This window comes from Typopeltis vanoorti, chromosome 3 (assembly GCF_054136105.1).
Source record: "Typopeltis vanoorti isolate ZY-2024b chromosome 3, IOZ_Tvanoo_1.0, whole genome shotgun sequence".
Taxonomy (NCBI): Eukaryota; Metazoa; Arthropoda; class Arachnida; order Uropygi; family Thelyphonidae; genus Typopeltis; species Typopeltis vanoorti.
Window position 1 is genome coordinate 88,699,969 of NC_143551.1, and position 16,190 is coordinate 88,716,158.

Below are 16,190 nucleotides of genomic sequence, written 5' to 3' on the forward strand. Positions count from 1 at the left end.
AAGTAATATTCGTTCTAATATTTTTAGAAAAATATTAGCCTAATGCCGTTTATATTACTCTAGATTTTAATCCTTAGGACTGCTGCCATCTATCGATTATCTGTAAAACACAATTCGATATTTTATTACCAGAGTACTAAATATGGAGATTTTGCAATCTTAAATAGAAATCTGATTTTCATAAACTTGAGAACAAAAAATATAAAAGTGATTTGAGTATTGAGAATAATATTTTAATACAAATAAAAAAGCAACGATCATTACCTGTAAATTAAAAATAAGTGAAGCATTAGTTTTCTAACTTCATAACATTAGTTTTTTAACTACATAGTGTTAGTTATTCAAACCCTAACTAGTGGTGCCATCTATTATCAAAAATAGAGACAATATACTTGAAGTTTAAAAAAAAAAAAAAAAAAAAAACGGAGTGTTACTCAATTTTGAATACGTTTTCAGTCAACCTGCGCTAACTAATGCAATCGATGAAATCAGACGAAATAAAAAAAAAAAAAACTCTTAGACCTATTGCAGTTCTTAACCAAACAGAAGTATCTTTCTTCATTTCCTTAGGGAAGACCCAAACTGCCCTCGTTAGCCAAAGAAAACTTTTTGCTTGGTGCAGTCGAGTGGGAGTGTGTAAACGTTGACAGAAATATTCCAATTGAAGCATCACCTAGCGGGGCGAAATGAAATCTTTATTTACTTGCTCACTCTGTCGTCGATATCACCAGCGAACCACGAATCGACCCTCATCGATCCCATTTCGATCCGAAGAAAACTGTGTGTGTGTGTGTCTAAGGAAACCCTGCCAAGGATGAAAGAGAGAAGGGTGAAGTAGGCCGCTTTATGCAAATGAAAGCAAATCAGTGGAAAACGTCAGAGGAAACGCCAGCCTGTTGACGGAGTCTATTTTAGAAAACACGATCGTCCGAACAGCTTTAGATTATGAATCTACTTTACAACTGGACCAACGAGATTTTTTGTGTGTTTTCCGATTCTCTGAATTTACTATTTTCTTTAGTGAATTCAGAGCATCGTAAATTCATAGCGCACACACACATGTATGTGTGTGTGTTCTGTATTTTTATTTTATTTATCTATTTATTATTATTTATTATTATTATTTTTTTTTGAGGATCAGGGGAGGGGAATTAAATGTTTTTTTTTTTTTTTTGGAACGATAATCAATACAAAATTTTGTTTAAAATGCTTATGTGGAGTTTAAATTAAAAAATATTTTGCCTTTCCCCATTCCCCTTCTGTATATCAATGCATTCTAAAATATTTTCCGAAATTAAACAGATATTTTTAATTTCGTATAAATTCGTTTTAATTTCGTATAAATACAAACTATCTTCAAATTTTCATTTTAAATATTAGTTTCTGATTAATAGATTCATTAATTATTATTAGTAATCGATAGCAAATGATTGTTTCAACAATATAGTATTATTGTACTAATTGTTACAAATTAATGCAAAAGTTTTGAATTTTATATGAATTCTAGTCATTTAGCTCTTTCTCGTGATTGTTTTCTCACTAATGAAATAATTCTTTAACAGATCGTCAATGATCATTTTACCAAATGTATTTCAAACAAAATAAAATTAAGTATATATAATAATAAAGTCAATTATATAGAAATTAAAATTATTTAGAACATCTATTTTTAAATATTAATTTTTTAATTGTATGATTAAATTTATAAAGACACCATTTAATTATTAATAAAATTTTAATAATGCTTTATGACAACAAGAGAATATGTTGTAATTGATTTTAATGTGAATGACTGTACGAACGTGATTGGCAATATAAGAAATAAACGAAAAATAGAATAGAAACAAAAATACTTTTAAAAAATTGCAAAAGTTTATATATATATTTTTTTAATTTTTGATATCCGAACGAAAGTTCCTTTTCGTGTCAGACTAAATGACTCCATCAATGACAGGTACCCTGGCTTCTTCGAAATCTTAATGCTTGTTATACTGTATGACCGCTAACGTATCTTTATTGTGTGCTATGTCTATAAATTGTGTGTGTACTTCTAGATGGGTTGCATATTTATTTATATTAATATTTTAATTTCTCATATAATAGTATAGAATGCAAAAGAATTTTAAAGCAATTTTACTGAATAAAATTTTAAAATATTACATAAGTTTAAACAACACCATTTTTTTTTCATATAACTAGTATAGAAAATCGGTTTTCTCGAGTGATTTTTTAAGGACCTTTTAAGGACTTCAACTTTAAAATAATGTGCTTCATAAGACGTATTTTTTTGTTTATTTGTTTATATATTTATGGAAAGAGAAACAATAATCCTCACTAAAAGTTAATTGTTTTTATAACAGATGTTTATGGAAAGAGAAACAATAATAATAAATCCTCACTAAAAGTTAATTGTTTTTATAACAGATGGCAGCACCATCATCCAAGACTTCTTTTGCCTGCGAAAAGAGGTATAAGATATTGCTGTCAGGATATTTGTAAGAACATATCGAGGAACAGCGATGTAGAACTGTAATAGGTGCAATTAGTGTCGCAACAAAGAATGCACACGCAGCAAAGGAGGAGAATACGTCATTCCCAGATGTCAGTTTTTAAGTGTAGTTCTGATAACAGAATTAAGACATTTCCGTTTGTGTGATAAAAATGCCAGACAAAAAAAAAAAAAAAAATGTAAATTAGCATTCTTATGAAATCAAAGGAAATAATACGTAAAATGATCAACTGCGAAACAATATAAAGACTTACACTTGCTATTGTTCATCACAATAGTGTTCCTATTGTTATAATTACGAATGCAACCACGCAGTTGCTGTTAACACGGTGTACTTTTCGTCGTCCTATGACAAAATTTTGGTTTATGACAATAGACACATCTTAATCATTATCTTCCCTTGAATCGGCTTGTTGCCAAGCAACGGCATGTCCGGTTCTCATTTCCTGCTGGTAATTACTCGATTAGGGAGTTTGTAACAGTGAAGAGTTACTTGGAAGATATGTGGTAAAGGCCGTGATCGAATAAATGGCTGTACAATAAGGGAATTTCGCAGAGATGAGGGAGGGGTAATTGACTGTGAAGTATAGACTCTGTGACAAGTATTCTTTCCCATGCTGTAATTCAAATATTTTTAATTTCTTTTTGTTAACTTAAAGAAGTTTAAAATCGTCTGTTCCAAAGATAAACTGCACAATTTCGTTGACGTAACCCAATCTGTATTCCGATTAATTAAATGTGTGCTTCCCAATAATCTATTTATTCTCATTTCATGACTTAGTTTCGTATTTGATTCACATTTTCTCTAGAATGCATCTTTAAGAATTTCAAAACAGTCGTCTGCCTCTCGTCAACTTCGCACTAATACGTTTCTAATTTAAAGAGATGAATTGGTAATTCCGATCGGCTTAAATAAACTAATTAGGGTGCAAATATCTTCTGAGTTATATAAAAACAAAAACAAAAGTTGCATTTCATATCCCCCCCCCCTTCGTTATCTTTCCCTACTTTAATATTGCTTTTAACCGAGGAAATTATAATGACAAAGCATGAATTGACGCGAGCTGACAATTAAAAATAATTTATTCGATTGTTGAAATCGACTAGCGGGCATTGTTGTCACAACAATTACTCATGCAATTTAAATAATGCATTTTTAATTGTCGTTTGTTAAGCAACGTAGATTGTTGCAATAGAATTAAAGTAGAATTCTAAATGAGTACCGACAATTATTGTGGAGTTGAAGTGGGATTAATCAAAGCACTATTGGCCTGATTTCTTTTTTTTTTTTTTTTTTTTAGTTTTGATCTCGAACCAGCACAGACTACATCCGCTGCAAGATACGAAGCGTGTTCTATGAAGTGAAAATTATTTCTGTACATAAGAATCCTCTTGAAGAATTGGGTTAGAACAGAGAGGAATAGAGAAAGCCGCTTCAAAGCGTAAAGATAAAAGAAGCAACGAAATTCTTTTTGTTTTCGAAAAAAAAAAAAGGTAAATATGGAAACGAACTGAAAGAGCAAAAGTTGAGTGAAAAGAGAACCAAACCTCCCGTTTCTGATGACGTCAATGGTAAGTGAGCGAGATCGATCCAGAAACGGACTGTTAGAAGATTACCTCGAAGCGAGAGGGTAGAGTGGCTGCGCTCAACACATAATGGTTACCGTCATTGCTCTGTCGGCAGTTTCTGTATTTCCCGGCACTTTAACGACCGCACTGAGATCAATGATGTCGCCACTGATAGCGGAGGGATAGTCCTGTGACCCCTTAAGTGTAGTGTAATAGAAACCTCGAAAATCTACTTTGCAAGTTCTGCGGAAACTCTGCGAACCGCTTTAACCTCGGGGTTAAGTGTTATAACGGAGTAATGCATCGGGAAGGTGATCTACATCAGGGATCTGAGTGCTGGAAAAGTGTGGTTTTGAGGAGGGGTGGGGGGGTGGCAGTAGGAGATTTCGTGGTTGGTTGGATCCGAAGATTCTCTATCTGAATTATTCGGTAAAATCTTACTGCCTGGTTAAAGATGGCATTTAGGACACGTCAACCATACAGCAAATCAACGGAACAAATACTCTATTCGATTGACCAAGATAACTCTATGCTTGATTTGTTAGTGATAATATATTAGCATTGTTGGAATAAAACGTGATCGTTGGTCAGGGATGACTATAGTGTAACAAAACAGTGACTGACTGGGTGGAAATCCTGATAGAATAATGAAGTAGAACAATATACAGGTTAAACTATCTGCAAAGCAGTAGAATATGACGAAAAAATATCTGATGGAGAAATAAATGGGGAGTATCTTCATTTTCGGTCATCTTCCCTATTATGCATTTTATATATTATGATAAGTTCTATCTGATTTTTCGCAAAAAAAAGCTCGCATCACCACCTTTCACCTTCAATAATACCGAGATATCCAAACACGATCAGATTTCTCTTCTTGGATTGACCTGCATCTCAGATCTCTCTGCTGGCACATTTCAACTGTAGCTTTTGCAGCCGCCAAAAAATTTGGCGTACTTTTTAGCACAAGACAATACCTCACACCTTCACGGCTGTTAAGTCTAAGATTAAAATCCTCTCTAAGATTACTCGATTCTATCCAAAAGAGGGCAATCCAGCTAATTAACAATTCCTCTCTCACGCAGATGTTCGTTTTCTGCCTCTTCTACAGATGCTTTCATGGACGGCGTTCTGCTGAATTGGCCACTGTTATTCGTCCACTCTCCTCTAAAATCGTTAAAATAAGAGCCTGCTAACCAACACCTTTTTAACAGTCCACCTTAAAACTCGCCAAACCGATTTCACTGTCCCCCTATCATCCCATCTAATTCTGTCCTTTGGAACAGTCTCCCACACTCTGCCTTTCCCAAAGATTACAACCCTCAGCTGTTCAAGTAAAATGTGAACAGATTCCTCTTGTCCACCCACAGCACTAGTGTGTTATAGATCTTGTGGCCTTTCGTGCGTGGACCATATATATATATATATATAGTAGTTATATATATATATATATATATATATATATATATATATATATATATATAGTAGTTATATATAAGTGGGTTGATAATTATTTTATTTGCCTTTTGCCTGGAGTCTTAAGTCTAAAATGGGGCCTGAACTCCAGTCATGATTATGGAACCAGAGCACCCAAAGTCACAATACAGGAATTCCTAACTCAGTGCTTAAAAGCGAATAAGGTGAATCGTATACTAGTGTGGCGAAGTTTTTATTGACAGGTATGACTCCAATCCTGCTTAACTGGAGACTTGAAGTGGCTTGAGAAATTCCATATTTGGGTTCCACAGAAAATTCCCCGATTTTATTACCTTCAGCCCAAACTGTGGCAGTAATACACGATTGTTTACAGTTTTTCGTAGGTGGGAATAACAATGAATTATGAAATCGCAACGCTGTACGGAGCAGGGGCGACGTGCTTTACATCAGTGTATTCTGTGTTATCGAATTTGCCATGATTGGTTGATGTTTCAATTGATGCGTTCTCGCGTGAATCGTGCAGAATCTTGGAATTGCTAATGACAAGATTCTTATCACATTTCCAAGAACCGCATGTGTGTGTTTCCTAAACAAAGTGAACGCCTGGCACATCGGCTGAGGTTAAACATGTCCCACTGGCCAATAACGGCACTTAAATTCTTGATTTTGGTCATTGTCTTTTATTACTAATGTCGCAAATGGAAAGATCAGTGATACGATAACGCTTCCATCTTATACAAAGATTACCTGATTTTTTTTTAACTTTCGAAATCAGGGGTTTTTCATCCCTCCAAATAGAAAAATCAATTGCAGAAACACATAACTTTCAAATTACATTAGCTTCATAATCTTACTTTTTCCTGTGGTAATTTCATCCAAATCAAACAAAGGATGGCATACAGATGAAATACCCCTTTCTATATTCAGGAAGAGAGAGAAAGAAATACATCTTGGAATATAAAAACTAACTTCTGCCTAGTTTCGGCAACAACGTGTAGCGTGCGAGTACATTTTTATACTTATATCTTGGGTAGATAATAAAAGCAAAGAGCCTCAATAGTAGACCAACCACTTTGAACAAGATCAAGATAAGATAACGTGATTGGTTGTTCATTTGATGACGTCACTGTGTGCGTGACGTCATCATGAGGTTGGAATGTTAGGAATTTCCCTGTGGGCATATGTGTTAGTGACGTGGGTTCTTGTGTTTTGGTTCGCGTATGGAATTATGGGTGATGGTAGCGATAAGGATTCGTGTCGTGACTGGTGGTGCAGTTCTGACAAGATCAAGATAAGATAAGGAATCGTGACGTGGGTGGGTGGATGTGTGTTATGAAATGTAGATAAGTGACGTTATTGTTTTGAATGGAAAAGGAAGATATATTAGAGATAAGGAATCGTGTCGTGATTGCTGAGACACTTCTGTCAAGATCAAGATAAGATATGGAATCGTGACGTGAATGTTTGAATTTAATTATATACTGATGTCACTCAAGCATACGTTTTTTTTTTCTTCTATAGATGACTGTACTAATTTTCCAATACATTTTGCGGTATTTCTTTCCTGTTAAAGGGCGGGAATTCTTAGAGAAATTCGTGATAGCGGCAGTGTTTCGAGCTTTTCTGAATAATTTAATTATATACTGGTGTCCCTTAAACACACACTTTTTCCCCATAGCTCATCCATATTTTCTTCTATTTCATATTCTAATTTAAGTTCATATTTTATTCACAATTCATCCGAATATTTTGATTTGTCTAAATTAACATCTTAAAGTTCAATAAATAAACAAATCTTGTGTGAATTCATGGTGATTTCAAAAGTGATCTTACTTAAACATACATAACACATAAACGACACTGTTTGTTGTTTTAAGTTTACACTGCGACAGTATTTCGAGTTTTTCTGAATAATTTAATTATTCAGAAAAAAATTCAGAAATCATTTGTAAACTTAAATGAAGAAAGATGTGTGCATTTGTTGTTGTGTTTTTCCCCAGTGAATTTTTTACTCAGTTATTCTGATTAGAATTTGATATTTAAATCCACAACTTTATACCTTAATGCAATCCTGTTTAATTATTTTTAAAAAATCACTACTGTGAAATTAATGCCAGGAACAGATAAAAAAGTGTTGAAAACTGATATCCACGTATTGATTATTTTAGAAATTGTCTAATGCTACTTATTGACATTGTTTGAGTTATCTGAAAACAATTCACTCACATAATCGAAAATCCGAACTGTTAGAATTTGGTTGTTTTATGGAGAGATAGCAGATAATTAACCCAAAACGTGACTTTAACTCTTAAAGTTTGGTATAGAATAAATGTTTGTACTCTCCAGATAACATATATGCACATTTTACCTTTCCCCACACAAAGTAAGATAAAAATACACCAACAGTATATCCAACAGCATGTGAAAACATGACGTTGAGTCATCTGCACAAAAGGTTCATTTTTGAAGGAACGGTCAGGGTAGGACATATAGTAAGGGTAGACAGTACTATAAAAAAACAACAGAGTCGTGTGACTTTGGACTTAAGGTAATCGTTCATCCACTGCAGCTGCTGTTTTGTGTTGTAGTGTTTTGTGTTTGGTAATGTAAAAATAATGGGTGAGCCACAAAATTCTTTGAAAGTTTCTTTGCGAAAAGTTCTAATTGTTTAGAATTTTGTAACAGGAAGTTAACATAAAATATACGATCAGAGCTAATAATCAGTGAAATATTAATAATAATAAACTATTTATTTGTGGTGCCATATGAAGGAAAACGTTTCTGAAAAATATGAAGTTTCAGTTATCATTGGGATAATCAATTGCCAATTTCTTTTGAATAAGACTTCAAATTTATTTCCTAAAGAAATTTGTATTTCTGATGGAATTATTCTAAGATATGCATTGACAAAATCACCCTGTAGTTGGAAAGAATTACCTGAAAGAGTTAAAAAACAGAATTCTTGGTTAATAATATATAACCATCAGCTGAAGTGGGAAATTGGTTCACTAGCTTTGGACAAACTAAGAAATTGGATGATAGAATCAACATGCAAATAACAAATATTACTCGCCAAAGGAAGAGAAAAATCAAAAACATTAACGAGGTTAATAGGGAGGCCTGTTCTTGATTTAAATGAAATTGGATGCCCAAACCATGAAAACATAACGTGTACTTTTAAATGCTTTTGGAAACATAAAGAAAGATTCTGTGCTTTTAATAATGCTCAGAAATATATGTATTGGCTTAAAAAAAATAAATATGCAACCCTTAATTTTACTCCAGTAATAAATTCCCAATGATCACCAGATGAAAATTAACTTTCAGATGAGAGTCACATTGTCAAAAACCACATGATGGCAATTCCACAAGCATGGGAAGAAGCTTTGAACAACAGTGCAAATTTAACAAAAGATTGTATTTTTCACTTTATTTATTTCTGTATGTTAGATTCAGTAAATACAATTTGTAAATAATATTTCATTCAAATAAAATGTGTAAATTTAAATGAACAAATTGGCTGTCATTGATGTGCTATACAAATTTAATTAAGACCATGACATTTTTTTCCTTGTGAAATTTCATGCCACAAACTAACCAGAGACTTTTTTTGACTTACTGAATTAAAAGTCTTATTTGTTTATGCAAGTCCTGAAATATTTCAAGAAACTGTCAACTCTTGGAAGCAAAAGGAATAATCGGGTATTAAATTAATAACCAGAATTTTAGTGGAGAAGCTTTCACCTGAAAAGTTACAATACTGTAAGAATTTGGCTGCTATTTTACAGAGCCATTTGTTAATAATATTACAGTCAAATAAAAGGTTACATAGAAATTAACAAAGTATATATTACAGAGCTAATATTCATTTCAAATAATAAGAAATAACTATTTATTTGTTGTGCTGGCAAAAGAAATTTCTAAAAGAAAACGCAACGGTGAGTTCAAAACCGTGTTTGTTGCATATCCCTTACTTAAAATTACTAATTCTAAAGAAAAAAAAAAAAAATCAGCTAACGCCTTTTTATTACCGTATATACGGGAGTAGGCGAGGCCATTTAGCCCTATCTAACTTTTGGAGACTGAGTGGGCAGTTCAATCTCCACTGGTACCCAATCAGAGACAGATGGCCCAAAGCTATCACTAATTAAGCGGTACGCAGTGAAGAGAGACTGCTCAAATGTGCCGCCATCTCGTGGTCTCTAACCCTAACACAATATATTTTAATGCCTGAAATAATGTGGGTTCTACGGTCGATTTTCTTGAGTTTACAGGACGAAAAACCCGAATTTCCGGGAGGAAAAACCTGCTTGCCCGTGCCAGAGATCGACTAACTCGGGAACCGGTCGAAAAAAGGCTTAGAAAAATTTCCTCTAGTCGCCGACTAGACTCGAAAGAAAAATAAAATAAAATAAATAAATTTCAGTTACAGAAATAGGTTAAGAGCACAAGGAATCGCAGGTAAAATTAATAGTCAATATTGGTTTTAAAAAACAAATGTAAGCATTAATTTACTACAGCAATAATTTCCCATGGGAACGAAGAATGAATAATTTTAGGATACCTATTATCACAATCAAGTGAATGCTAATCACTTAGTCATATGTAAGTATTTGAGAAACATTTAAACTTGGGAAAATTATACCTTTTTTACAATACCATAATTTACGGATGTGACTCATGTCATCTTCATGAAAGACCCTTTTGAAGAAAACCGCGATTTGTAGTAACCGCTCGCCTGGGGGGATATTGCTCATGACGATAACATAGCATGATTATACAGGCTGAAATCTAAAGGAAGAAGTACTCAACTATTTCAGGTTATAGTATTTACATACATTTCGTTCTTTGTGGTTTTTGTGTTTGTGTTGCGGTGTGGATATAAAATTCAATTATTTTGGAATATTCGTATTTAGAAGAGCCATTCTGGAAAGCTGTAAGTAATTTAAATTATCACTAGAATTTCTAGAATACATACAAAAGGTTTTGTAATCCATTTAACTGTCCGTTTATTTTAATTTATTTATTTTAAAATGCCATAGAGACACCGGCATATAATTAAATTATTCAGAAAAGCTCGAAATACTGTCGCCATGTAAACTTAAAAGAACAGTGTCGTTTATGGGTTATGTATGTTTAAGTAAGATCACTTTTGAAATCACCGTGAATGCACACAAGATTTGTTTATTTATTGAACTTTAAGATGTTAATTTAGACAAATCAAAATATTCGGATGAATTATGAATAAAATATGAACTTGAATTAGAATATGAATATAGAAGAAAATACGGATGAGCTATGGGGGGAAAAAGTGTGTGTTTAAGGGACACCAGTATATAATTAAATTATTCAGAAAAGCTCGAAACATTGCCGCCATCACGAATTTCTCTAAGAATTCCCACCCTTTAACAGGAAAGAAATACCCCAAAATGTACTGGAAAATTAGCAGCTATCTATAGAAGAAAAAAATCTGTATGTTTGAATGACATCAGCATATAATTAAATTCAAACATTCACGTCACGATTCCTTATCTTATCTTATCTTGATCTTGACAGAAGTGTCCCACCAATCACGACACGATTCCTTATCTCTCATATATCTTCCTTTCCATTCAAAACAATAACGTCACTTATTTACAACTAACAAATGACGTCACTTATCTACATCTCATAACAACACACACACCCACGTCACGATTCCTTATCTTATCTTGATCTTGTCAGAACTGCACCACCAGTCACGACACGAATCCTTATCGCTACCATTACCCATAATTCCATAAGCGAACCAAAACACAAAAACTCACGTCACTGACACATATGCCCACAGGGAAATTCCCAACATTCCAATTTTAACGTCACACCACAATGACGTCATCAAATGAAGAACCAATCATGTCACGATTCCTTATCTTTGATCTTGATCTTGTTCAAAGTGGCTGGTCTACTACTACTAGCCTCCGTAGCGCAGTGGGTATAGACGAAGCCCTTGGGTCGGAAAGATCTGGGTTCGATTCTCGTCCATGATGTGAGGAACCTTTATCTGGTCTGTTTCGATCAAAGGTGAGTTAGCCGATCTCATACGGAACTAGAGGGGTTTTTCACCTCTAAACGCGGGTTTTTTCGTCCTCCCAGAACAGGCAAACTGGCCCGTGAACACACACGGATTTATAGTTAAAAAAACACATACTTTAAATCCCTCATTGGAGGGCCCTATGGATGAGCAAAATTGGAGGAATCCCACACGACGACGACAACAAATTAAAATTCCATCGGGAATCGTCAAATGCCTAGATTTTCATGTATCATTGAAATCTTCCTGAATTAGACTTCGTTTTTTTTTTCTACAATAAAATCCTTTTAAGAACCAACACTCGCCATTCCCAAATGAAATTTCACTTATTTAGAATCGATCCCATCTCTGATTATTTTAAGAAAGTCGGATCTTTAGAAGTGTAGAATATCTTTTCTCATCGCTGTCACACATTAACTTCTCAACTTTAAAACTAAAGCCGTAGCTCTTTGAAAAGAGCTGACAGATCTTCGGTCCTCTTTTCGCCACACGCTGTCATCTTTCGGTGGCATCGACAAATCATTTGTCTTCGCGTATTCAAAATTAGGTCCGAAAATTTATTCTTCATACAATATTCATCATTAAAGTGATACATTTTCTCCATTCAGGTGGTTCTGAAAGTTAATAAGTATCTTTTGAAATCAATAACAAAAGTAACTTAGTCGTAGTCAATTAATAGAAGAAGACAAAAAAAAAAAAAAATCTTTAAGGAAATCGACTTAGCCGAAGAATAAGAAAGTTGAAATCGATAATAAAATTTCTTGTTTGAAAAGGCGAAAAATTCAAACATGACACCATGAATAAACATGAAAAGCCATTTATAATAATAAAAGAAAAGCACATTTTTGTAAAATGTGACTACTTGCGCCCTCTACAGGATTATTTAACAACAGTGAATTCATACTTATGTTATTATTTTTATATATCACTATAATGTAATTAATGTATATATTTTTAATTAATTATGAAATATATAGAGAACTACTTAAAGATTTAAACGATAGTGTTTCCTAATTAAAAATAATTAAACATAATCGGATTATTAACTCGACAAGAAAAAGAAAAAAAATTTTTTTAAACATTACAAAGAAATAACTAAATAAACCTCAATTTTTTACGGAAAAATTAAATACAAAGAATATAATTTCTTGTCAAGTATAATATAATATTGGAATATTGACAAAATAAATGTTAATTCAATATAAATTCATAATTTAATTAAAACAAGTTAATACACCATTATTACTTTTTAATAGTTTAATAATTGATTTACACAAGGAATTAACGAGGTTGAATATTGAATACAATACATACATGTAACAATTATTTGTATCAAACACAAGTCAATTTAAAATAAAATGTTAAGTAAAAAAAAGGGAATATCTTTTGTTATAGTTTTATTATGTATTTTGATTGCATTACCATGGTATTTTGATAACGAAATGCTTTTAAAGCTGATGTACTTTAAGTCAGCATTGATTTTCAATTACAAATGCTACACGTTCTACATTTAATTTATTTTTTCCTTTGTATTATTTATAGGCAGTTCTGTAGAGCAAGTAAAGTTGACAATGCAGGCAACTCCATCCAAATGTCAAACGGAGAGTGATAAGGATAGCTTAGCTTCTCTGTGACCACAAGAAAAATATCCATAAATGTAGAGAACAGAAGAATCTAATTAATTTGAAGAACAATGGGTATTTTTATTTGATCTGTTCTAATTTCGATATCGGAAACTATAATGAAGGGGCTCACAGATCAAAGGAATAAAAAAAAAAAAAAAGGAAAAAAAATATTATAATAATGCGATGTACATTTAAGTTAATCTTATGCAAATCTAACTCAGTACTGTGAGTCGTATTTGTGCGTTTTGAAACAATCACATTTATTCAGAATCCACTTAGACTGCAGTCAACAGAGTTGTTTTAGAACAATTTTCTGTGATTGGTTCCCGCTAGATGAAGATCATTGCTCACAGACTAACAATGATATAAATGCGTGCGTGTTGGTGGATTTGGTTCCTTTGTTTAACATTCCTATAGAAATACGTTTGAAAAAGAGTGGTTTTTCAGAATGAGAGAAAAAAAATCAATGCACCATCACGATGTTGAAAAATAAAGTCGTAATGGATACTTTGCCTTCAACAAATGATTCATCGTCTTCCTCTAGAACTAAGCAATCGTCCTTCTACCAAACAACCAAAGGCGTAGGCCACTTGTATCTTGTAGAGTAGATGAAAAAAAAAAAAAAATTAAAAAAAAATAGGCTATTCTTAGAACAAACAGCAAACAAGATGTTGGTACTCATCTAGAAGAGTATTTCCAGACTAATTGTTTCTTCCACGTACTGGGAATGGACCAGATAACGTCCTGTTGTTCTTCCTCTCCAAGCCCAAATTTTCTTTCCAGTCTGTGTGCGCGCATGTCTGTATGTATGTGTGTATATATACATATATGCGTCTGTGTAATGGAAGCCTAAATGGGAAAGATTTTTTTTTTTTCTAGTCAGATTTTGAATCCGGGTCAAATCCAAGACCTTGTATATAACTGGTATGGGTAAGAATTTGAATGGTTTTTATCCATTTTAGTAATCAGAATGGAGAAATCAATGAAACAGGTATTGTATACGCATCTTGAATAAGTTCAGAGTATCTTGGACGTTGCGTTTTAATCTCTTCCAACCAATTACAAATAATTTTGGGGCTCATTTGCAATTGGTTAAGAATTATACCAACTTCGGTGATACTCGACTGCTCAAATAAGAATGCAAAATATGAATAGAACGTGTAAGCAGGCTTGCATGTGTGTTATATTAGTTTATAAGACATTAGAATGATCGTAATGAGTGTGTGTGTGTGTGTGTATGTATGTATGTATATATTGGCTATTGATCATAGTCGAAGTACTCGAATAGTTGCAAAGTATTAGCTAAGTCTTAACTGTAGATCTAAATAAATGTTTTAAAATCTTAGCTGTAAATATTACTGCACTATTTATTGCGTCCTTGTAAAGATAGGAGACGTGCATTGTTTTATGATTTCACACTTAAGAATTAGGGAGGTGGTAACGGAAAATTCAGTGTCAACTCCTGCATGGTTTTCTGTACTAAAAAGTGTGCTCAAATCTTACTTTATGTAGATTGGTAAATTTAAGATGCAAATAAAAAAAAAGGAAGTAAATGTCAAAAAAAAAAGTTTCCTATATGAGCTGTTTTGATATCTCCTAGAAATCCGCCATAAAAGAATTTCAGACTCGGAATATTTTCCAAAACACAAATGTTAGATTCTTCCAGTTAGACTTCTTAAAGAGAGAGAAAAAAAAAAAAAAAAAACTCTCTAAGAATTACCTAAGAAATTCAAAACAGCTCCATAAAGGAGACTCGAATATGTTGGAAATAGCTGTAGATATTCTGTGTTTAGTTTTCTAAGTTATTTTAATATATTACACAAAAGTGTTCTTTTACGTTTTTGTAATTTGTTGTAGAGATCCCCCACCTCCAAATGTTTATTCCTTATCGTTTCTAAAAAATCAAAGTACACAACAGACGACACTTCCATTCCAACAATCAGCTTGTTTAATTTAATCCAATTAACAAACCAGTTTAACAATTAAACACAATAATATATTTCACTCTTGTTCGACACCTCGAGAATTCCAAGTTTATCTACACTGTATCATTACTGAAAACACCGCCATCTATCGATAAACCAAGAAACTATTAAATTGTCTCAATAGAATTATAAATATAAAAAGTGTAGTATACTTTATTATTCTTTCCCAGCTGAATATTTAATTACTGTTAGAGATAAGGAACATTAACAACCTTAGTTAAAGGATTATATTAAACTATTTTCTTTTAATAGTTTTATATAACTTGATCTCAATGTACAAATTTCGTTAGCGCTACTAATATACACCTTTTTATATAAATTATAAGTAGCATTTAAATAATCACAATTATTGCTTTTTCAAATATCAAATATTTATTGATATATTTATTGATATTGAATAAAATTAAATAATTTCTTTCAAATATTTATAGATATTAAACAAAATTTCTAAAGCTATTTCTAAATAGCTTAGATTTCGTTCTTTTAGCTATAGCTATTTGTCTTATTTATTGAAACCTTTTATATATCGATTTTAATACTTTTAGTGTTTAGTTCTTGATTCTAATTATAAGAAAGTTTTGTATTTATGTCTGGATCATGATTTTTCTTTATTGGCTCTCCTAAAAGCACCATGATGAAAATTAAAAAAAGAAAAATTAACTACGCCAAAGTCAATAAATATAAATCGTGTCACCAATGTTGTACCAATCACCAATAAAGATGATGAAAACATTAGTTGATCTGTGTATTCTTTTATACTCCTCTTTCTCACATTCCTTAAAAATGTGCAGTTTTCTGGAAGGGGGGGAGACATATATTTTAACACGGTTAAAATATAATATGATCTCCACTGAAACAGGACCATTACTATTATTGATTATTACTATCTTAAAAAAATAATTATATTAGCTCTCTTTGTTTATATTTTACCATCATGATTTAATTTCTCTGAGAACAGCATTTCACCGCCATAAAGTGGATACCATTTATGA

The 16,190-nt window shown here is 32.5% G+C and overlaps 1 protein-coding gene across 1 annotated transcript in view; it reads left to right on the plus strand.

Annotated features, from left to right (window-relative positions):
• The window catches only part of LOC150108362 (metabotropic glutamate receptor-like), a 68,112-nt gene extending 54,890 nt beyond the window's left edge, over window positions 1-13,222 (plus strand). The window contains exon 4 of the mRNA XM_090390453.1: window positions 13,131-13,222. Within this exon, the coding sequence (XP_090246579.1) occupies window positions 13,131-13,222 (92 nt within the window). The remainder of the gene's footprint in view (window positions 1-13,130) is intronic.
• The last annotated feature ends 2,968 nt before the right edge of the window (window positions 13,223-16,190 follow it).